This window comes from Amblyomma mixtum, chromosome 3 (genome assembly GCF_055824585.1).
Source record: "Amblyomma mixtum isolate Tamu chromosome 3, ASM5582458v1, whole genome shotgun sequence".
Classification (NCBI taxonomy): domain Eukaryota; kingdom Metazoa; phylum Arthropoda; class Arachnida; order Ixodida; family Ixodidae; genus Amblyomma; species Amblyomma mixtum.
The window spans coordinates 429,796,704-429,820,024 of record NC_143014.1 but is presented as its reverse complement, the minus strand read 5'-3'; the positions used below and the strand labels follow the sequence as shown (position 1 = coordinate 429,820,024).

The 23,321-nt window shown below is 45.6% G+C and overlaps 1 protein-coding gene across 1 annotated transcript in view; it reads left to right on the top strand.

Annotated features, from left to right (window-relative positions):
- Positions 1-6,508, top strand: part of LOC149358073 (high-affinity choline transporter 1-like) — a 35,269-nt gene extending 28,761 nt beyond the window's left edge. Inside the window, exons 8-10 of the mRNA XM_089576722.1 lie at positions 288-489; positions 3,414-3,633; positions 6,082-6,508. Coding sequence (XP_089432848.1) covers positions 288-489; positions 3,414-3,633; positions 6,082-6,508 — 849 coding nt within the window. The remainder of the gene's footprint in view (positions 1-287; positions 490-3,413; positions 3,634-6,081) is intronic.
- Positions 6,509-23,321: the final 16,813 nt, after the last annotated feature.

Below are 23,321 nucleotides of genomic sequence, written 5' to 3'. Positions count from 1 at the left end.
CAGTTTTCCGGCTTCACGGGATTGCACAAAAGGCTGATACAACTTTCAAATGGCAGTGCAATCAAGAACGAAATAAGTACGCGTCGAGGATAAACAAACAGAAATAAAGCACACCAGAGCAGATTCCTGCAACACGTGAACAAAACACGAAAGTACGCTGGAGTTAATTGTATACTAGCAATATTGAACTTGTTCAGTCTTCCATGTCTCGGTGCATGTCCTTTAGGCCGCAGAGGCCTTGGAACGCTTCGCTCACAGATGATTTTCGTGGCTGCCCGACCCCGCAGGCGAGCGTGCGCGAGATCTCGACTGTGGTGCGTGTCATGGTGTGCCTGGTTGGCGTGGCGACCACCGTCATGGCGCTGAGCGTGCAGTCTGTGTACACACTGTGGAGCCTCTGCGCCGACGCGGTGTATGTGGTGCTCTTCCCACAGCTGGTCTGCCTCTTCTACATGGACCATGTGACGAACACCTATGGTCTCATCTGCGGTGAGAGCGGGGTGAACGATTATGAATGTAACAGATAGTGGGAGAGGTGTGCAGAAGTGGCGAAAGTAGCTTGCACTATATATAGATGGGCTACTTTTTTTTGTCTAGGCACACTTGCAGGGCTTTGCAAGCAACAATGCAAAATTGCTTCGCTGCACTGCGGGTTTTATTAGAGGAGAGTGGTATACAGGAAAAGGAAAGCACGAATGGCGAGCAGCCGAAGTGATCTGTCAGAGAATGTTATATACGACACGTTAAGAGACATTATGCAAATATTACCAGGGGCTGACTCGCAACCGTGTTTTAGTCAAAATTCATGGCGCTTTTCCTAAACCCCACAGGTGCGAACAATAGAAAGCAGGAAAGAGCGAAAATTGAGTTGCAGCGCGGCCCCCATCCGGCTGTATTTCCTGCTGTCGTTTTACTAACCACACTCAGACTGCTGTGATTGCGGCAAGATGCCATGCCATCCCGCTCAAGCGCGTCAAATCGACGCTATAGCGCAGTCCAAGTCAAGTCAGGGCAAGCAGTGCAAAGTCATGGATGCCCGTGGAAGCTCCCCAATGGTGATGCGGCACCACTACGAAAAAGTTGCACGGCGGCCGCATTCTACCAGACGCTCATCGTACGACGGTCATCGTATTTGGGTGTTTCATTTATTTCGTCCTCGGGGAATTCGGATTAGATGATGGCAGTGATGATAGCAAATTTTTATGGCGCAACGGCTTCTGCGGCCAAAGAGAGCCATATGGCACAAGAAAATTCTGTGTGTACTTAAGGCGCGGTCAAGGACCCATTTCCCAAACATTTCACCCTGATTAAGCCGAGCACCAGGCTAGGGGAACCTTGGACCCATTGTGTCACCGGTGGGTACCCGGAGGCACTGGGTATCGAACCCCGCACCTCCTGCATGCGAGGCGGATGCTCAAGCCGCTAGGCCACCGCTGCGGAGAATTCAGAGTAGAGTAGGGAGGGGTACAGAACGTGAGTGTGGCCCCAAAAAGAAAAGCAAAACAGTACAATAGTAGAACAGCAAGAGCATGCAATATCAGTGAATGTCTCTTTCTTGATTCAAGTACTCTTAATGAAATTACAACAAAAATTCTATAAAACATACCCCCACCATGAATGTGGGTTGACATTCCTCAGAGGTAACAAGACGAGTTCACTTGTTTATAAAATGGCTAAGGTCGGTAAGCGCAGCAGCTGCTTTGAGGAAAATATTACAATCTGTGTTGTTTCAACTTATGAATAAAACTGAGAACTAGTTGTAGACCTGGGGTGAAATGTACAAGACAGCAGTTTCAATGAAACGAAGCGGAGGTGGCGGTGACTGTGGCACTTTTTTTTATGGGTCATGCGAAATAGAGACATCTCATCGTGCATGGAGAGCAGTGGAAGGCTAAGAAATGAGAAAGGTTGAGTCCATTTCTCACAGCAGCGCAAAGACGAAGAAGGTAGAAACAGGTCCAGAGCTGACTCTCTGACTTTTATTCACCATGGTTGAATAATTATACGCACATGCTGTTCTAATCAGAGCAGAAAAAACACACAGGTAAAAAAAAAACAATGTGAGGTTAACTCGTGTCTAGGAATGTAATCTCCTTATCTGTAAGGGCTATGGTGTTCACTGACGATATCTTTCGCTATTTGTTGCAATGTAATAAGATTCGACTACCTTTCGCCACCTCGGGTTCTATCACACATTGACGACCACTCCTCGTACGTGGCCAGTGGGCTGCAAGATGTAAACTGTACTTGATTTTCTGTTATTTTTCTGTTCGCGAAGGCTATGTACACCAAGTCCCCCGGCATATTTAGCATTGTTGCCATCATCAACACCGCGGATTGCAGTGTCTCCCACAGGTTACACAATGGCCATTACATTTTCCAGCGTCTCCACTTATTATTACAGCATGGTCATCATCTTTCCACTATATCCACTAGAATTTCCAGTATAAATGGCCGTGGGATTTTCAGTAGGGATGTGTTCATACATCGCCTTGTCTGCTTTATGTACTGCACGCCGCAGGATAAGGGAATATGATGCACGACGCTTTCAGAGCAGCCCCGCAGCGGTGGCTCAGTGGTTACGGCGCTCGGCTGCTGACCCGAAAGACGCGGGTTCGATCCCGGCTGCGGTGGCTGAATTTCTTTGGAGGAGAAGTTCTAGAGGCCCGTGTACTGTGCGATGTCAGTGCACGTTAAAGAACCCCAGGTGGTCGAAATTTCTGGAGCCCTTCACTACGGCGTCCCTCATAGGCTGAGTCGCTTTGGGACGCTAAACCCCAATAAACCATAGACCAGCTTTCAGAGCAGGGAACACGATTCCCTTCGGTGTTTAAGTACAACTGCCACGGGCACTGCGGTTATTCTGATGTGCTGATGTACAGATGAGGACTCATTTCAAGGGTGCGGAAAAGATCACATCAACTTGATAATGCTTCGCCCCTTTATTCAAACAAAGCGATAGGCGATAAACATACGTGACTAAAGCGAACCTCTTGCTTTTACCTCTGCTGTGTTTCTGGGCGGGATGCGAATTTATTCTTTTTACTTCTTTAATAGCTGTTGTCTATCGTGTCAAAACAGGACTTTGTTAGGGCGCATACCTGTGGTACGGCGGGGCAACGCAACTATTAGCTATCTTGAAGTGTCCTGCGATCGACTTGATTTGTCTTAGGTTGTAATGCCAGCATCTGTGATCCTGTTCCTCTTTATGTCTAAAAATCTAAAGGAAACTTTCCCTGTCTCACATGTTGTGAGCCTATGTCTGAAGCCAAACTCTTCAAAAATTTTTAGGATGTTACCATACTGGCGTTTAAACACGTGCGAAAAAAACATTTAGTGGGATCTTGTTCTTGGCTGCAGCAGATGCCTTTTATCTGCTGCAACTGAGGTTGTTGGTGACTCCGATTGCCCAGGCGTGTCGACAGGGCTGCTGATTCGACTGCTGTGCGGTGAGCCGGCATTGCGCGTGCCTGTAGTGCTCAAGCTGCCGCTGTACGACGAGGACGTCGGTCAGAAATTCCCGCACCGCACGCTGTGCATGTTGCTGAACTTAGCTGCCACCGTGGCTGGTTCCCTGTTCTGGGAGAGAGCCTTTCGACTGGGATACGTGCCCAAGGGTTTTGACTGCTGCAGGTAAGGTCAAGCGCAGAATTTTGATGCAAGTTGTTGAAAGTGTCCCGACAACGTGCGGAGTAAAGCGTTGCGTGTTCCTCTGGTCCCAGTATATCTGAGGCGATGGCGTCGCGTGGAGTATCCCTACTCGTAATAGTGACTTATTCCTCACTAGTGCCTTTCAATAATTACAGCTCGGGAGATTTTGCAATGCACGATCGATTAAAACTTGTTATTCAATAATTTCTCTTGCATTCCCTGGAAGCCGGATCATTATACAGAAAATGGGCTCTAAAGCAACAAAGATACGTTTGGCGAGACGGAAAGAGTGCTAATTACAAAAAAAAGTAAGAAATAACGCAGAAAAGCGGCAGGAGTGAAAAATTGAAATAGATGCAGATACACTCAAACAGGGAGCGGTGTTACAATTCTTAGGATGATCGAAGTCAATACAGTCTTCTCAAATTGCGGTTTATAATAATTGCTGGGTGCAAAGACGATTGCACTCAGCACATGTGCGCATCATTGTGGACCATGAAAAAGGATCAGTTTTGCACGAGACTATGCAAACTTGCGAGAACGCTCCGCGGTCTGGAGGAAAGCTGCTGATGAAAAAAAGATCATTTAGTCACACTAACAGGAGTGATGAAAATTCTCGTGAAGGAGGCAAGGCGAACCGTTTTGCGACATCTCCCGAAAGTTGACAAGCTAGGACTTCTTTCATTGTCGTAATCGAAGCAGATCTGTAGAAGTAAGACAATGTAGAAAGTATGATGCCAGTATCTTGAACACGTTTTAATGAATGCATGTGTAAAATTTTCATGATTTCAAAGAGAGCCGCTACATTGTAGCTTCGGATGTGTTCATATTTTATGCATTTGCAGGAAAAAGACTAGCGCTCAAGGATGCCATTTAAATGATGCCTGAAGGATGAAGGTAACGAAGCTGATTGTGTGTAACCGCGACGCCAACATGTGGTCAACCTTATTTATAACGCAGGCGCTGTGAACCTGATCAGGGTGGTTGTTGGGCGAGTTGGTTTGTCATCACGAAGCTTGTAGCGCTTGAAAGACGCTTGTTGTCGACTTCGTAGCTGTGAACCATAGACGTTGTAAGTAGGGTAGTGATGTCGATGCCGAAGTATTTGTAATGAAGCAAAGATCTGAAGGTGCGTACGTTACTGAGGCTGGAAACAGGTAAGTCATCTCTGCAATTCTTTTCACCATGAAGCATAAATGTAAGCTTATTAACATCCAGTTTCATGCACCATGCTTTGCGCTGTCGCTTATATATTCGAGGTTCATTTGAAACGAAACACTTTGAAATTATTTCCTTGAAAAGCTGCGCAACGAGGGGAGATAACGGCATTCGTAGAACACAGCGCGGCAACGCGTTTATACAGATGAGAAGATTGAAGACCTAGAATAGAAACTTGTGGCACACCAGACGGGTGGCATACCTTGTTCGACTAGGACAGTCAGTTTTGTAAACTGCGAACTGAGAATGTTCACAGTAGAAGCAATCTTTAAGAATAATTATCAGTGTTTAGGTAATGTAGTTTATGAAGAAGTAGTTTTTGGCATATCTATTCAAAAGATTTTGAAAAATAAATGTTATGCCGCAGGAAAGATCAACGCTCAAAAAGGTTGTTTAGCTAATGCGTCAGTGATAAAAGTGGCGTTTAGCATTAGTAGACCTTCTGAAAGCTATGCTGCGACTGTGTAAAACAATTTTCTAGCCTAGAAAATTAGCGAAATACGAAATAATGTGTCCTAAAATTTTGCACAGGATGCTAGCCAGCGATATAGGCCGGTATTTTGGTGGTTTGTGCCTTGGAACTGAGTTATGGAGTAGAATAAACTTCCTTATCAGCAGGCAGAGAACCTGTGTCAAGCGACCGTTGAACAATTATTTATCTCATGGATGCCATAATACAAACTCGTGCTATCTCAATCATGGCTGGCAGGAACACCGGAACGCGAAAACTCGGGTACTGTCTGTGCGTTCTAACGGAGCCGCGAAAACCTATATATGCGTGGTGCGTGTCTGACATGCACTGCGCAGATAGACTGGTTCCTCGAGGACCTACTCGTTTCGGATAGAACCACCTTGCGGTGACAACGCTTGTGAGCCACATTTTCGAAACTAAGCGACGGAAGCAAACGTGATAAAAATGTTTTTCGACTGTAGAAAGCTAACAGACGGACGGTAGGAATGGTGTAAGACGGTGCAACGAAGGCGCACCCTTCGCCTCGTCTAATGCCGAATCTGCTTATCCAGTCGCGCTTGTCTGCAGTCTAGTGTCAGTGTTTGTCTCGTTATTGGTTCATGTAATCGTAGCTACACTGCTGCCCAGTAGTTCTGGGTCCCCGCTGCGACATTTCAGGCTAGCTTGCCAAAGACTGCACCTGCATAATTAAACTCCAGATGGCTTCGCTTGCTCATCCTGGCTATTGTATTCTCCTGCAGGTGCTTCGCCGGGACAAATGACGAGCCTCATGTTGCAGCTGCTGTCGAACTCAACACAAAGCCATTCGAATATAGTCGAGCCGATGCGAGTCAGCTGGATGCAAATCGACCTGAAAGGAGTCGTCCCGGCGTCAGCACAGCTGACGCCGCCGCAGCTGACGCCGGCCGGTCCGGCTGGAAGCCAGCTGACACCACTGCAGGAGATGCCGACCGAACCGAGGGCAGCCGATTTTTCTACCCGGAGTCTAGCCGCATGCAAAGCCGAGCACCAAACTTCCCGGTAGGCAGCCACCCTGCTCTGCCCGCTGTAAAAGCAGCTCCCGAGGCGTCACGGCTCTCCTCCAGCACCAAAAGCCAGCCGGGAGTGGCTAGCGTTCACAGCACGAAGTCGTCGCAGAGCAACAAGGTACTCGGGAGGTCGCTTTAGTTGGAACTTACTGGCCGCCGCCAGTTTAACTGCGTACCCATGGCATGTTACCCGTGGTAGAGGCCAATATACCCTGAACGTGGCAGCGTTTGGGACGCTGTACCACCCTGTCCATACGGGATAGCGTAACAGCGATATCCGTATGCGGCACAATGTAACGATTCCATCCCAATTCTATTCCTTTTTCATCTTGGTTACTGGCTTAAACCTTTGCTCTCACCAGGATCGGCCTGTCGGAGAGGACGGTGACAGTCACTAAATTGCACCGAAGGAAAAAGGTCGTCCCTCTGTACCAGCCCAAGTCTTTGCGATGTTTGTTGCCCCACACTGCAGATAAAAAAAAAGTATTTGCAAGACTGTGCAACATTTAATCGCCACCGAAAAAAATGTCGCCGCGTTCACAAAGATGTGATGTTTATGCGCATAGGTTTTGGTCCACAAAGTGGTTTTCTTTGTTCGAAACCTGTTGCGCGTAATCAGCCCCTGTTCGTATGGCTGGCACGCAAGTAATATACAGTACCAAAGCTTACGAGGCGCTGAGAAGTACCTAGCTGTTGACTTTTCGCGGTTCTGCATCACCTACGCTGTCAAGAGTACGCGGTATAATGCGTGCACAATTTCATCTACTGAGGCCAAGAAGTTGCCTCAACCCGCACCATATAAGTATCCAGGTGAAAGACGCCAATAAAAATGTAAACCGATAGGATGGGCATCTCCGGTATCTTGTGGCATAATTTTTTGAAGCAATAAGAACTATTTTCCCGACCCCTTGCACAGCCTTCAAAGCATAAAGAAGTGGTATAATTCTGCTAGAAATCCTACTGTCTAAACCAGGGGTTCTCAAACTGGGTTCCGCGGAACACAGGGGTTCCGCGGGCTGTCTTCTTGTGTTCCGCGAGAACCCTCACCGGCCCTGACCCGGCAGCTGATATGAGACTGGCTCTGAGTGCTACTGAGCCACGCTTTGACTTGCTTTTAAAAGGGAAGCAGTGCCACCCATCACATTAGTATTTGTATTAATCTGTGCAATAAACATTTAACCTTTGACACTCTCTCTTTGCAAAAATGCACTCGACAATATTGCTGGTAAGTGAAAGCGGGGGGGGGGGGGGGGGGTGCAGGGTTCCCTGGAATTTATTGAAGGCTTTTGGGGTTCCTCCAAGCAAAAAAGTTTGAGAACCCCTGGTCTAAACCATGCTCCACACGCGCCGGGCAGGCGCGTGCGGCCTGCTCCACCTTGCTCCACATCGTGCAACTGCGCGTGCGCAGCAGGCATGCGTTAATCCGCTATGCGTCTACGCTAATACGTGTCCTCTTATCCTTATCACGCTCTATACTACTTTTTAAACTGTCAAATGAAACATATATGCGAAAAAAAACTGCCTTCCTTGTGGTACACCGCGGTGGGATGACAGCGCTATTACAGGGAGGTTCTCACTGTGCCTGCCGAGTGGCCTTACTGTGACTCTGCAGTCTCCACGTTGTCCTCATCGCGACAAGAAAGACACGGAGCACTCGTAACGGCCACGAAAACGTTGGTGGCGTCTTTCGCACTTGAGTGAAACATCACGCAGTTTGAAATGACGCGCTGTTTCTAATTCGCGAGACAGTAGACCTTACATCACTTCTCTTTGCACTGTTTAGTGTTGCGGCGAAATCATTGTGCCAGAAAAGAAGCAGCGCAAGGAGGTCTTGGCGGACACGCTTATTTATGTGGCATTCAACACGATCAACAACGTTGTAGTTCGGTCCACATCATATGGAGGGAGCGCCGCATGATTAGTGATACAAGACTGTCGGTTTTCGTACGTTCTGAGAAATGGAGATCAGCGGTATGGAAACTCTATATATTTATCAATTAAAAGCTCAAAAAAACTATATGACAGGAATGTTCCTTTCAAGGGGCAGTACCTAGCCAGTCTGAGAAATAGTGTCACCATTTTAAAGCTGGGCTAGTTGGTCGGTTTTTGTACTCCAAAAACAGCGTTTCATTCCCTGTCGAAGCGCTTTCTTCGTCCTGAAGAAGCGCTGTTTTTTGTGGTCATTATCGCCGTTAGGCGGCTTTCGCAAGGTCCAGAGTGGGCATCGAAGTTTTTGGAACTAACTTTGCTGCATGGTTATGGCTTGTGGAGGTTTAACGTCCCAAACCGACTCGGGCTATGAGGGACGCCGTAGTGAAGAGCTCCGTAAATTTCGACCACCCGGGGTTATTTAACGTGCATTGACATCGCGTAGTACGCAGGGCTCTAGAATTTCGCGTCCATTGAAATTCGACCACCGTGACCGGGATCGAACTCGCGTCTTTCGGGTCAGCAGCCGAGTGCCATAACCACTGAGACACTGCGGCGGCGCCTTAGCTGCAGGCATAGCCCAAGTGCTCGAATATTTCCGGTTTTCACGAAATGCGAGGTTTGGTTATTCAGCTCACGAAATATTCGCGTCTCCAGGCACGACGGGTATATACTGGCTGGTACTGGTTAGTACCGGCTGGGTATTGGCTGGAGCAAAATTACGTTGCCAGCGTTCTTTTTTCGCCTTTTATTATTCTCTGTTTTTTTTTATTTCAGTCGACGGCGAGTTCCGATTCTAGCCACAAGGGGCCCGAATCGGACAATGCTTCTGCAAAGTCTAGCGACCTAGGCGCAGCGAAAGACGCGCCCAGTGTACTTTCGGCCGCCAGCGAGCATGAGCGAGAGACGGCCGGTGCTAACGCCAAACTGCCTCGCTCTAAACCGCGAGTCAACGCCACAACGATGGAAGCGGCCGCGCAGAAGACTGATGCTGCTGCGACAGCACAGGAAACCGCCCATGTCAAAGGTTTGCCGAAGCCTTGCCCCTCAAAAGTGTCCAGGAAAGTCAAGGCGAGCCGGTCATCGATTTCGATCGGAAGTCAGAAAAAGACACTTTAGATCTAGGCGTGCCTGACGGGTGGATCGTGTAGCGGTGGATCAGCCAAAGCACGCTATTCTCCCGTTGCACGGTAGTCACCACACGCTGAACGTGACTGTCTCGGACTTAAATATGGCACGTAGTCGTTGCGTGCCTTTATCGCTGCGAGTGTTCTTGCCTTTTAGTTCGTCAATTGTTCCAGCCAGTCTCCTTTCCCATTTTGGTTGCGTCGAATCTTTTGTTCGTCTGCCAACGCTAACACCTGAATACGTCACTTTGTATATGGCGCCATAATATATCGCTTCGCTATTTTCGCGCATTTGTACTAATTCTGTGCAATCAACTATTGAATTCCGAAGGTGTAAGTGTGCCTGCAAGACAGCAAACGGTTAGACTAAGTCCTAATAAATTTTACACTTCATGGTATTCTCTGTCGCTGCACAAAGATCCCCTTCCAAATTTTAAAAATTGGAGGGGAGACTTAAGCTCCGCCTTAAGGTTGTGACGCTATAGCGTAATGGATTAATTCCTAAATATGCAGGAGGTCATTCACTACATTACATTCATAGATCCCTAGGAGTCCTCATACCCCACCTGGCGCAGTGGTACAGCGGTTAAGCGATGCACCACTGCCCTGCGATGGAAGGTGCTACCAGCGGTGAGCCTTGTGCGGCCCAGATTGCTCTTCCCGAGCGACCAGTCATTAATTTAACTGCCACCTGCCACGGTGGGCAGGTTGTGACGACACCGCAAGGTCGCATGACCTGGGTGGCCCACCTGCCTCCTAGGTTGCTCTCTGGGGACCGCCTGCCAGAGCCATGCCCGAGATTTTTAGCCCACAATGACAACAACGCCCACACCGGATTTTCTGGTGAACACGGTCTTTAACACTGTCTCTTTAAAATGTGCCAAAATAAATACTAAGTACATAGACGCCAACTTCCTATTGTCGGGTTGTGCTGCGTTGGTCGTCCTAGTTAATCGTATCTGAGCTCCACAATTTATTTATTTATTGAATGAATCATACACGCTCCCGAGTGGAGCACTAAGTCATCGAGGTACAGGCGCGGACAAAAGTAAACGGTGCGCGCAACTGTCTTCGAATATTTTTCACGCGTCACCTAATTGAAATTTCTAACAGTTGTATGTGCATGCTGATAGCGCAATAACGTGCTCCGTTTACTTATGGCCGCGCCTGTACATTGGTAAACTACGAAATCATACAAAAACTGTAGCAACCAGTTGTTGTATAAACAAGGATCAGTCACAAAAATGCAGAAAACAATATGGATCGCCAAAGAAACAAGAACACATACAAGTGTATGACGAGTGAAAAGTAAACAGGCTGTCAAAAAGTCCAGACAGCATTTGTGAAACGTGTAAAAGAAAAAAAATGAACAAATAAAAAAGTCCTTAGATGTGATGTAAGTCATCGCAACAAAATTAGCGGCAAGCGCGAGATATAAGCACATCAAACGACCCGACAGAAAAGCAGTCCGACTGCATAAGATGTAGGGAAGCACTCCGGAAACCTAAAAAGGAAAATCGCACGACAAAAGTGCAACTCTGCAGTTGTGCACGGGATGCTGCACGGTTAGCTAAGAATGCGATGAGGTCGGAAAGATGCTTCGAAAATTATACGGCCAGTAGAGCCGAGGATGAATTGAAAGCTTGTGTTTTTTCAAAGATACGTTGGAAGCTGGGGCTATTATGAAGATGCACTAAAGTACAGCCGTGGAGAAAACTCCCCAGGGCGCGCGAATGGCGACATTGGCGCACAGCTACGATGTAGCATGCGGACGATCGCCTGATTCCACTAGCACTCATTTGAGAAGCGAAGACCAAGTTTTAACTCCACAAATGTGTTCTCGAACTTCCGGACGATCAAAGCTTCGACTGCCGCGCGCATCCTGGGGACTCTCCCTCGATAGTAAGGCTATAGTGGCAGGGGCAAAGAAGAGCACGAAATTCTGGAAGCATACTTCCTCTGAATGCATGGTAATGATTGTATTAGCATAACTTTGGTCTGCTTCCTCGAGAAAGGATCTGGGTTTTTAGATTACTGGCGATCGATCTGCTGTCTTCTGTTGTCATTGTCGGGTGATTGACGCTGGATGCATGCGCTGCGCACGCCCTGTTAGCCTTGCCGAGCGACATATTTTTATGAATAAAGCGCACTTACAGTCCAGTCGTCGTGTGTGCATTCCTTCCTCATCCTTCGTTAAATTGTCTGGTTATCTTCGTAAGTTTATATATGATCTGTGCTAGCATAATCACAGCGTAGCAGCCCAATGGGTAAGCCTTACTCGACACTAAAATGTCAGGCTGTTAAATGAGTTGTCATTTTGCAAGAAACATTGTTGAGTGCGATATTGCTGTCGGTTCGTAAAACATGTCAGCTGAACGATGCGGATTTATTATAGTTACTAATTATTTTTTGTCATATCTGCACTTATGCTTGTATGAGAGGATCGTTTCCGTACGCGTTTGTTGCCTGTGTCTCTTTTTTTCACTATAACAGCCATTATTGCCCATAAAATCCAGTTTATCTGGCGCGCGTTCGCGTGAAGCGCATCCGAAGCTTCGTGTACTGCTTCCTCTACTTCCTCTGCCTGGTCTTCTTCTTTTAAGGCGACGTCAGTTTTTGATGCGAGGAGAGAAGGGTGAGGAGACCACGAAGAACGCAAGAGGAGGGGTGCGTGGGAGGAGAGGCAGGAGCGTGGGAGGAATAAACGAACCTTTTCCGCTCTAATTGCCCGAGACCTTCTCGGTTATTTTCTGGTGCCGAAACTCGGACGCGGCGTGCTTAGCCGTGTTGGCCATCACTGCTGCGTAGAAGAGGCGGGTCGCCGCTCCGTACATGTACAAGCGCGCTAACGACTGATTAGGCAGCCGCAGCCTACACCCAACCACCGCGTAAACGAGTGTTGGATGAGGAGCAAAAAGTCGTTCGCAAACACTACTGGAAGCTGAAACTAATCGTCACCGGCGAACCAGAAAAAACACGTGGCGAACCAATGCGCGCAACCAGCCTGCACAGAGAGCGGCAGCTGCCGAGATGATATGCGACGCGCCAGCCTGACTGAGGCACAACGGAAAGCAAATGGATAGAATGCTGCTGACACGAGAATCAAGAAATCGCCAACCACTGAACTTCATGCTCAGAAAGTACCTTCACAGTGTTCATTGTCTAGACTATGCGGCATAGATCAGCTCTATGAGCGTACTATGTTTTCTGTGCAGTCATAAATTTTGAGTGATACTGGAGGTTGTGTTCGGGCAGCGTGATTGCGTGTATGTGGCGTAGCGTGTAATGGTACGAACACACTAGCGGAAAAACACGCGGCACGCCGCTGGCGGCGCAAACCCCGCCGCGAAAGGGACGGCCACACCGGTGGCAAAGAGTATGCGGGAAAGCACCGCCGCTCAAAGTTCCCTTCATGCCAAACCGGTACTGCAGCAGCGCGCGCGGCACCGCGTAAGGCTAAATGGAGGAAGGCGATCCTCGTGTCACGTGACTTTTAATGACGTCATTCCAAAATAGCGTTTGTTTAGATACATTTCTGGGTACTTTTTGTTGCAAAATTAGGTAAAAATGGCGTCGCAAAATTTTGAAACGTCCCTAGCCATAGTTTCTAGGTCGCTGGCGTCTCCACGGTTGCCACGGTGACCATCGTTGTCATCGCCAACGCCACGGTGGTTTGTTGACATGGCTGCGATGGCTGTTTACCGCGCGGTGCATTGACGTGTGGAGTAAGTGCTGCCGTGAAAGTCATCAAAGGTTGGTGCAATGACGAGTAATATTGACCGCGCTAACGTCCGGACTTGTACCCCAGTGCCCTAGTGTTGTCTTTATTATGCAAGTTTGCAGTGCGACCTGTTCCAGCCGTGGTATGATATCGGAAGCCCCTAGAGACGTTTAGCAAGGCGGTGCTCGACTGAATTTGAGGTTACTTTAGTTCTCTTCGGCACCTTTCGGTATTGTATCTCGTGTTTGAACATTGCCTCCTCTAGAAGGAGGCAATGGTTTGAAGCATTGGATGAGTGTCAAAAATTATGTTTCCTTGTGTTGCGCGTAACTGATTCTGACCTCTACGTACTGATAGGATGAGCTCGTATGCATAAAAATGGTGGGTACTGCGAGCCATTTGGCAGTTGCGGTACATATATGTTATGTTCCTGGAGTCCTGCATGTGTGCCCACCGGCGACAAGCTATGCTAAAAAAAATTAAAATGCGGAAGGAAGGCGGACTGGACGTACACGCTAGCCTTTGAAAGGACAACACATCTTCCGTCATAATGTTTAATATGCCTGCAGTGTCTACCCACCAACTAGCCAAGCTGTAATGGATTACTTCGCGTTGACACCCATGTTGCGCAAAACACACGGTAGGCCACAGCTGCTTTGTACGACGCCGTAGCGTTGCCCACGAAGAGACCTAATTCACGCAACTCGACGCATCGTGCCACATGAACTGTACGCCGCTTTCTTCGCTGATAGGCGTTTAGCAAATGTCGTAGTATGGTCACACCACCGAACCTTTGAATATCTAGAAAGCTGCTTTTCTTTTATCTATTTGGTGAAGTGTTTTTATACTCATTAAGTAGAACGTGTGGTTCTTGGTGTATTTCATGTAACGTTCAGCATTGGAATAAAGCCAGACAAGGCCTAAACTTGTTTTGCTTGCTCTGTCATTTCTGTAATGGTTTGTGATGAAGTGGGAGGCTTGACTTAGGCTTTCAGCATCCGCGTAGCCAGAGTGGCCCTTGGGTTTGTTTGGGAATGATGTTGGGTTATTGCAGGGTAAGTAAAACACAACACAGAGAGAAACGTAAATACTCCGGATGATCAGTTTCTTGCACTCTCTGTGTGTTACATTTTCTGAGCTTCAATTTCTAGGCGCCATGAATGCATTCCAAATTTCACAGCTGTTTTTTCTGCTGCAGCAGTTAGTAAAAACACAGACTGATAGGCAAGTTGGTATGACATAATAAGGCAAAACAGCACACCTGCATAAGGAAGATGCTGCGTCTTGTCTCATCTTCCTTCATCCTTGTGCAGGTGCACTGTTTTAGCCTTATTAGTAAAAGTATGTTGTACAGGGACGTTGGATGCCATGCATGCCGTAATGCACTGCATTAACATTTGTAGCTAGAAGGGTTTATTTTTGACATTAGCATTGTATAAGTGAATATAATTTGTGCGCATACATGAATAGCATGCTGGCTTGGCCTTATGTAGGCCACTGCATCATTACAAAGTGTATGAGGTGTCACATTAATTGCACGCCTGCTTTTACTGCACGTTGCCAGTTTTGAGGGGAAAATCTGTTTTGTGTGGAGTCAGCAGTGACTAGGCAAGCGACCTTTAAATGCAAATAAGCTTGCTCCATAGATGGCAGCTCTGTGGGGCAATGGACACACACAAAAAAAGAGTAGCCATGACCTTTCAATATAAAGTGAAGAAGCAGCATAAACCAAACATCAACACGCCATGCATGTGACATGCTTCTCTGCATACAGTGAAGAGCTTAAAAATGCATGAAATGTAAACATGGCTTTAGAGGGAAGCATTTTGACAAATTATTTTCTGGTTTATGGCAAACGTCTAAAGGAGTGTGGGATTTCAGTAAGGAAACATTTACAGTTGGCCACATAAGTTTGAAGTATTCAAATTAGAAGGTCTGAAAAAGCTGTGTGCCTTTTCTTTCTAGCTGCATTCTAATTTTCATTCTTCGCTTGCCATGCTGCTGAATGGGTGTGTCTGCTGGTTCCTGAATTACTGTTTTTGTACATGTGCACAGTCAGAACATATGTATATCACGAGTATGAGGCAAAATATTTAAAAGCACAATGTGAAAAGAGCTTGTGGATACATTTTTGAAGGTTGGCAGCTCAGTTCGCTGATATGTTTAGGTGCTTTTTATATTGTCAAGGCCCAGTAGGTATTAAAGGAGTAGAGACAACAAAATTTTAGTTGTTTCTTTCGGTTAGAATGATGCGCAGTACATTAGAAAGACTAGACAGCTGCATGGATTGCGACAAGAGGCAATATATTTATAATTGCATTTTTTATCTCGCACTGCTGTAGCTTAAACAACCGAACGACGACTGTGATGTCAGGGATGTGTTCAGGTCATGTGAGGCATACAAAGACAGCAGTATTGTTGCAGCTTTGTTCATTGTTATTTGCATCAACTCGTACACAAACCTGTCTAAGAGTTGGAGTCACATAAAGTGAACAGGCAGGCAGCGATTATATCTCTTTTTGCATGCCTCATGTGACCTGAGCATGTATCTGACTTCAGAGCAGTCATTCGGCTGTTAAAAACCGAAACCAGATGACACGAGAAAAAAAATTAAGTTGTAAATTATTTAGCTGACAAAGTTAAAATCCACATGGTGGCTTGTGTACAGCATTGCCTAGTGCATCACTGTAAAGAGAAATGTGCATCCAAAAATTTGGTTTCTCTACTCCATTAAAGATGTAGCCCATGACATGTTTGTGGCAGACCTTTGAGTTCATCATTCCTTTATGAGTTGTGAAACTGGCTCACTAGAGTGTAGCATATCAGGAGTCAGAGTGTTACTGGAGTACTCTGACCTCATGGTGATTAAAATAGAAGAAAACTACTTGAGTCCACAAAGAATGAGGTGCTCCTTTCAGAAGCAGAGCTGCTGTGAAGAATGTTCTATGAAAAGACAACCATCAGCTCTTTGCTACATTTCAGGTTATTATTTTCTTGAAGACCTAGTAATGGGTATTACAGAAATGATAAGAGGTATGTTACAGAAATAATTGGTACCTGCATATTAGCACGACAAGGGGTGACTAATAGAATTTTTGTAGGGGTCTATAGAATTTTTCCTCCATCGAAATGCGACCGCCACAGCCGGGATCGAACCCACGTCTTTCGGGTCAGCAGCCAAGCACCATAACCTCTGAGGCACCGCGGCGGCCAGTGATTTTCTATTACTGGCCCTCGGTACGGTGGGTTCACGGTTTTGCGGTAGAAATGTTATTGGTGTATGCCTGTTGTGCATATATTGGCTGAATATTTTTGCTCAAAGTAGTGAAAAATTTGTGAGTTCTTTTTTCTCTTAGAATCCACAAATTATACTGTGGCAGCTGTTACACTTGTATGACACCTTGATAAAACTAGCCAAAAATTATAAGCTTAAGTGTGTAGCAAACCAAGAAGGGCAAGGGACAATTATAGTAATTTAGATGGAGTGGGGAAGTTGTCTATCGTTAATTTTTAGATTGCAGATATAGCAAAAGTAGACGATACCTAGGCAACATGTACGACATAAAGCAGAGACCTGGACTTTTGGTTGCTTATAATGTAGTCAGCCGTTGCCCCGCCGCAATAGCTGAGTGGTTAGGGTGCCCGCTGCTGTTCCCAAGGACGGGTTCGATCCCAGTTGCGGCAGCTGCCTATCAGTGGAGGCGAAATGCTAGGCGCCTGTGTACTGAGTGACATCAGTGCTCGATAAAGAGCCCCATGTGGTCAAAATTAATCCGTAGCGCTGCACTATGGCGTTCCTCATAACCCATGTTGCCTTCGGACGTTAAACCCAATATTCTATACCATACCATAACTTTGACGTGTTCTGTGTGCTTTACCATTTAAGCTGCAGTAATTGCTGAGCACTTGCTGAGTTTTCATGAGTATTTTTATGTGCAAATGCACAATGTGTGACGGGGTGCATATCGACAATTACGTACGCATGGCACTCATGCTAGACTGGCGTGAATGTGAATGTTCGTGTCCATCGTGTAAATAAACGGAAGTTGCATAAATAGTGAACTAAATGTAGTGTCAAAATGTCTGTGAAGAAAAAATTCTCATGTTTGCATGTGCTTTTGAGTCATTTTGATTGTAATGGCAAGCGTGGTTACGTTCAAGATTGCAGCAATATCTCGGCACATTATGATTTTGAATGGTAAAATTTTGTCTGTCTTGCATCCGTTGAGGTTTCAAGCAAGGTGGACGCACACAGTTTCAACATTGCTGCCAACATGATTCGTGTGAATGGCTTTATTGTACACTGTTGGGAGTAAGGCTTCTAGTCCATCCGAAGTGCTCTGATGAAAAATACCTTTTATAATGGAACTTGTGGTTGTTTCATGTCATTAAAACTAAACTCAAATAATAAATAATGTGAGTTTGAGCTGCATAAGTGAATGTTATGTGACCGCTTTGTTCATGACAGTACATTTGGTTCGGTTCAATTCGCTACAATGATAGAAGACCGTTCTGCTTTGAAACAGCAAATTGACATGCATTCAATTAATAAGCTTGGGATGAGCAACAAGAGAGAAAGCGTACATATTGTTGACGATGCAATGTTGACCCTTAAAGGGCAACTGCAGCACTTTTTTGAGAATTTCGCGATATTCAAGGATTCAAATTTATATAGGCTGTAGGTAAAGCATGCCAAGTGTTTTTGCACCAGCATTTAAAATAGTGACGTAATCGACGATTCAATTTTGCGCTTCTACTCAATGCACCGGAGGAGTGCAGGAAAACTCAGCGTGACGTCATTGAAGGTATGATTTCAAATTACCATAGCCATCCGCCACACCCTGCCCTGACTCGTTAGACGCTGCCAAACAACTCTGGGCGGCGTTTGCCTTCGATGGCGCAGGTTTTTTTTCTTTCAAAGCAGGCGTTTGTGCGTTGGAAATGTACCGATACCTTCGATGACGTCATCATGCGGCCCGCAATTGGCGTTGTGCGTTACGGAGAAGCTTGAAGGGCGTCCGCATTTTAATCGGTGATTACTTTAATATTTCAAGTGCTAGCCCAAAAATACTTCGCATGCTTCACCTGCAAGTTTCACTCATTCAGCCCTCTTAAGCTCGTTGATTTCTAAAACCTATGCAGTTTCCCTTTAAGTGCCCCTGTTACGTTTTCAGTTTTGTTGCCTTAATTTTCTTATGTTCGCACTGAGCTACCCGATTTAGAAAACTGCCAAAAAATAGTCGCACGTCCTAGCTTTAGTCAAAACCAAGGAGAAGAAAACATGCATATTTATATTTTCGTTTTATTTTTATGAATCAATTTTATTGGCGTTTCCTTTGAATGAGTGTGTTGATTTTCGTCAACTGCATAAATGACTTTCTTATTTATGTTGCAATTTTCAACGTTTAATGCTTTTTTTTCTAGTTTATTGCTGGTTTCGGCTATTTTTATTTAATTTTCTTTGAGGGAACGCGCGATGATGATGATGTTAGCGCTCTTACAGCGCCCCCTACAGTCAGTTAGCAAAGAAAAAAAACAACATGGCGGTTGTTTACGTACATTCCAATCGCGGTCGGCGGCTGTTGCGAGTTAAGTATTCGTCGGTGTCTCGTCTTTGTGGCGTGTGTAGTTCTTTAAATTTGCCCCTTTCTTGTTTGTGACCAGTAGACCGCCTATGGAATGCGTGTTTACCTCCCATGCGTCCCTAAAGGTGAGTGAGCAGGACGCAAGCCTGCGCCGTCCAGTACTGGCGTCCCTGATCTGGGTGTTTCCAGCTCATTCTGGAAAATATCTATGCATATAACTCCTTGTTATAATCATCACGATGCAGTGTGTGGGCTGTTATATGTCGTCGCATTGACTTTCTCATGATGCAAGGGTTGGAGAACATTGCAGCATGTCGTTTCCAGCCCGCCTTCGATCCTTCAAGACACTGATCTGGACACCAAATGGCGACAGTACCAGTTGACGACTGTTGTGGGTCAAGTGGTCAGGGCGAAATGTCACCTATCACTGCCTCTCGCCGGGGCAGTTGGCTCTCTGGAATTCTTTACTTCAGCATACTGCAAAACTAAAATATGTGAAGAGCTGCGCTCAAATTTCGCTTTACCGACTGTAGTTATTGGCTGTCGATTTTTTTTTGCACGTGGTTTACTGCTGATACAATAACACACATGGCTCAGTCTGTGCATTGTACTGCGTGCTACTTATTGAATGCAGTGTGCAATGTTTCAAAAGCAAGGGTTCGGGCAAGTTGTTTGTTCTAGTTAAGGTTGGTCGCCGAACAGAAAGGGACGACACGGGAACCGGACACACAGCACCGACTATCGAGATTTCTGTCAGTGCTGTGTGTCCGGTTCTCGTGTTCGTGCTGTCTTTATTTCTTTGCAATGTGACCAACCTTAGCTTCAAAAGCAGTCTTTGCACTATGTATACGGAGGGTGCACATGCATTGCTGATTGCAACCAGCCACATTGACATGCTGCACAGAGAGGGCCTGGTAATAAGCGTGTCCATTTTGTGCTCGTGTCTGTGTATGGCACCTGGTGCTAACTGCTCGCTATACTGCACATTTAAATTTAGGTGCCAAATGTACTTCCTTGTGATGCAGTGTGTGCACACCAGGGAATGATCTCGCATTTTGCATGATGCAGCGAGTACTCTTCTCCTTAACATGTAACAAACTGTAGCTGTCTTTCAAAAATATCATTTTAGTGCATCAGCATCAGAACCCCCCATGTTGGAATAATCCGTCGGTCTGAAGCCTCAGGTGACAGAGTGGAGGGAGTGAAATCCACCTTCACGAAATTGCAGGGAAGAGGGAAGAAGAGAGGGCGGGAGGAGGTGGTTGGCAAGCGGTTGCAAATCAGAGTCGAAGGGCGGAGAGAGTGGATGTGTCACTGATGGATGGAATTTCATCGGGTGAGTGGAGTGGGGGTGTCACGTAGTGATTGATGGTACCCATTCGTACAGTCTGACCCTGTCAGCGGCTGCTCGGTCCGGCAGGAACATAATGCTAACTTTGGCTTACGAGGTTTAACGTCCCAAAGCGACTCAGGCTATGAGGAACGCCACAGTGGAGGGATCCAGTAATTTCCACCAACAGTGGTCCCTAACGTGCTCCGACATCGCACAGCATCTGGGCCTGTTGTGTGTCACCATCGGAATACAACTGCCGCAGCCGGGATCATACCAGCGTCTAATGGAATTTGTTTAATTTTGTCATTACACTCACAGTAAGATTAGTCTTTCCCAAGTACAATTTTATTATTTATTTATTTATTTATTCATTTATTCAGATACCTACAGCGCCCGTTGAGGGCATTTTTGTAGGGGGATACAATTGCAAAGCATACATTGTCATGCAGATGACCCCTGCTGAAAAAAAGTTCTATGATGCATTAACCTCATAGATCATTCATCATAGAATATCATACAATCTGTATGACATATCATACAGATTGTATGATATTCTATGATGAATGATCTATGAGGTTATTGCATCATAGAACTTTTTTTCAGCTGGGACACTGCGTACAAAACAAACAAACAATAAAAATACAACGCATTCCAATACTGAGCAAACTTGTAACAAAAGAGCCATGAAAGCAAGACGCAAGAAAATTTAATTCAACAAATTTGCGACAGAGCATTTTCAAAAGATTGTATTTAATGTCAGAGTCCAAGGAAGGGCAACTTTCCAAAGCCACAGCTGGGCTTGTAGGGCGTAATTAAGCAGCATTAACATCCTTTAGAATCAATTAACGTGTTTGTACTATGATTACACAATGGACACGGTATTTATCAAGGCAAACAATGATAGCGTATATATGCCTGCAAATGTTTAAATCAAGAATAGTATCTGCTAGCTTATTAAAAATATATCATTTGTAAAATGACCGTCCAACTTCTCAGAAGTACCAAATCTGTGGAGAAATACAAATTGCAGATTGCCAATATGCCTAGGAAAATACATTTTGCCTGTCAAAAAAGGATTAGGAGCACTTTATTATCAATTACGCGAGGATTGTGGAAAGATGGGTCGGGTCACACCCAGTAGTGCAAAACATGAACCCTTAGAAAAGATGTGAAGTTGTGGCGCCTATGCACTCATATGCTGTGCATAATGGGCTGCCTTGCATTACCATAACCTGTCCAGGTAGACTGCCACAAGTCAATAAAAATCTCCGATATATACAACCACAGTTTTCAGTTAGGTAGACATTTTATTTGCAACATTCTTAATGTAGCTGGCAGGCTACCACCAGCCCGAGGTGAATGTGATGTGCAGGATGAAACGGATGTCATATCTGGATACTGGAGTAAATGTGATGTGATGAGCCTTGGGAGCATTCCTCTTCACATGGCGCCAGGCAGTCTTGCGGCCACATAATACGGCTGACATTGCTTCATTCTGTAACCTGTAATACCGCAGTTACTTGCATCATGGATGCTGTTTCTTGTGGGAAAAAATTAGAATGGTAAGTTTGGTGCATTGATTACATGGTGTAAAACATGGTGTGGTCAGTTGAACTTTCCCCAGATTTTGATTATTGATGTAGGGAAAGCATTTATTATGCAAATGCATCCATTATTTAAGTAAATATGGTGTACGAAAACCTGGAATGGAAACAGAAATATGCATCTGCAGGATTGAAACAAATTCCTAACAACTTTGCCACAGCACCATACCCATGACTGCCAAGCCACATTTTAGCCCCTAGCCTTTCACTCTACACTGTCCTTAATCTGTTCATTCCCAATGGGCCAGACATGAGGCCATATGGCACTCAGGTATCCGTATCTGCCTATATGGACATGCCACGTTGTCTACTACACAGCTTTTTAAACACTTTTAGCAACAGTGTCAGTTTTCTCAGAAGCATGAAACTTTGTTACGATTAGTTTTATGACACACCCAGCACATTAACAGGCATTCTAGCCAAATTATAATTTCGTTGCAGTTGGGCTTTGAAGCATTTTTCATTAATGAGTAAAAGGAAATGACATTAACGGGGCACTATATGTTTCATCTAAGCTGCCTTCTCGACAAATAGGGGCATTTTAGAATTTCTAGGCAACAAAGTTGGCACAGTGTTCCCATCACACAACAGAAGGCTCATTGCTTGGAAGGCTGGTGGAGAGACACTGTGTAAGAGCCAAGCAAGTTCATTTATGAAGTGCTTTATCATGTGAGGGAAGGCTATTCACGGCTGTTTCTACCATGGCAATATAAGTTCGTGTCACAAATTGCACCAGCAATGTTCTGAATACAAGGGGGGTACTGCGCACAAAAAGACAAGGACAAGAAGATAATACAACAAGCGCTTGCGCTTGTTGTGTTATCTTCTTGTCCTTGTCTTTTTGTGCGCAGTACCCCCTTGTATTCACCATGATTGACCGACTAGCCCAACAACGTATGCTCTTAAACAATGTTCTGAAAAATGAGTAATACTGTTTTTCTGTTGCAGCAGTATTCTCTTTGCAAAATAAGATGAATAGTAGTTTTGCGCTTAAGCTTTCAGTGTGCAAGATGACAGCTACGGCTTAGCCTTTTGTCAAGAATACTTTTTCTCATATGCATTGCAGAACTGTAGAACCACATATTGTCAACTGTCCTAAAAGGCAAGGTGTGTTGCTGGGCGAGTTGGTTGGGGTACATCTTGAGAAAAACAGCGCTTGCAGACAAAGGAAACGAGAAGGTCACACAACTGCGGTGTTTTTTTGTGTCCTTCTTGTTCTGGTCCTTTGTCTGCAAGCGCTGTTTTTCTCAAGATGTCCTAAAAGGGCGGTGCACTGTGACAGCACGACGCAACAAAGAGGAATGCAGCATGGAGCGACACTTCATACTAATTTTATTGAAGAGCGCATGCCTCTATGAGTGCATCACATGCAGACAAAATGAAATCAAGCAGGGATGACGAAGAAATAAAATTATAGTGAATGCAAGGCAGGTATGAACAAGAAAATGAGTGCACTAATTTTCCAAAAATGAAAAATGTTTGCCAATTGTCAGAAGTTCTCTGTTGAGCAGTGCCAGAGAGGGCGTACTCACACAAGCAGATTCTGAGTAGGGAATGAGGGGCCTGAAATATCTCAATTTCTTAATTGTCGGGTTTAACATTCGGGAGCGACACATGGGCTATGAGGGACACCATAATGGAGGTCTCTGGATT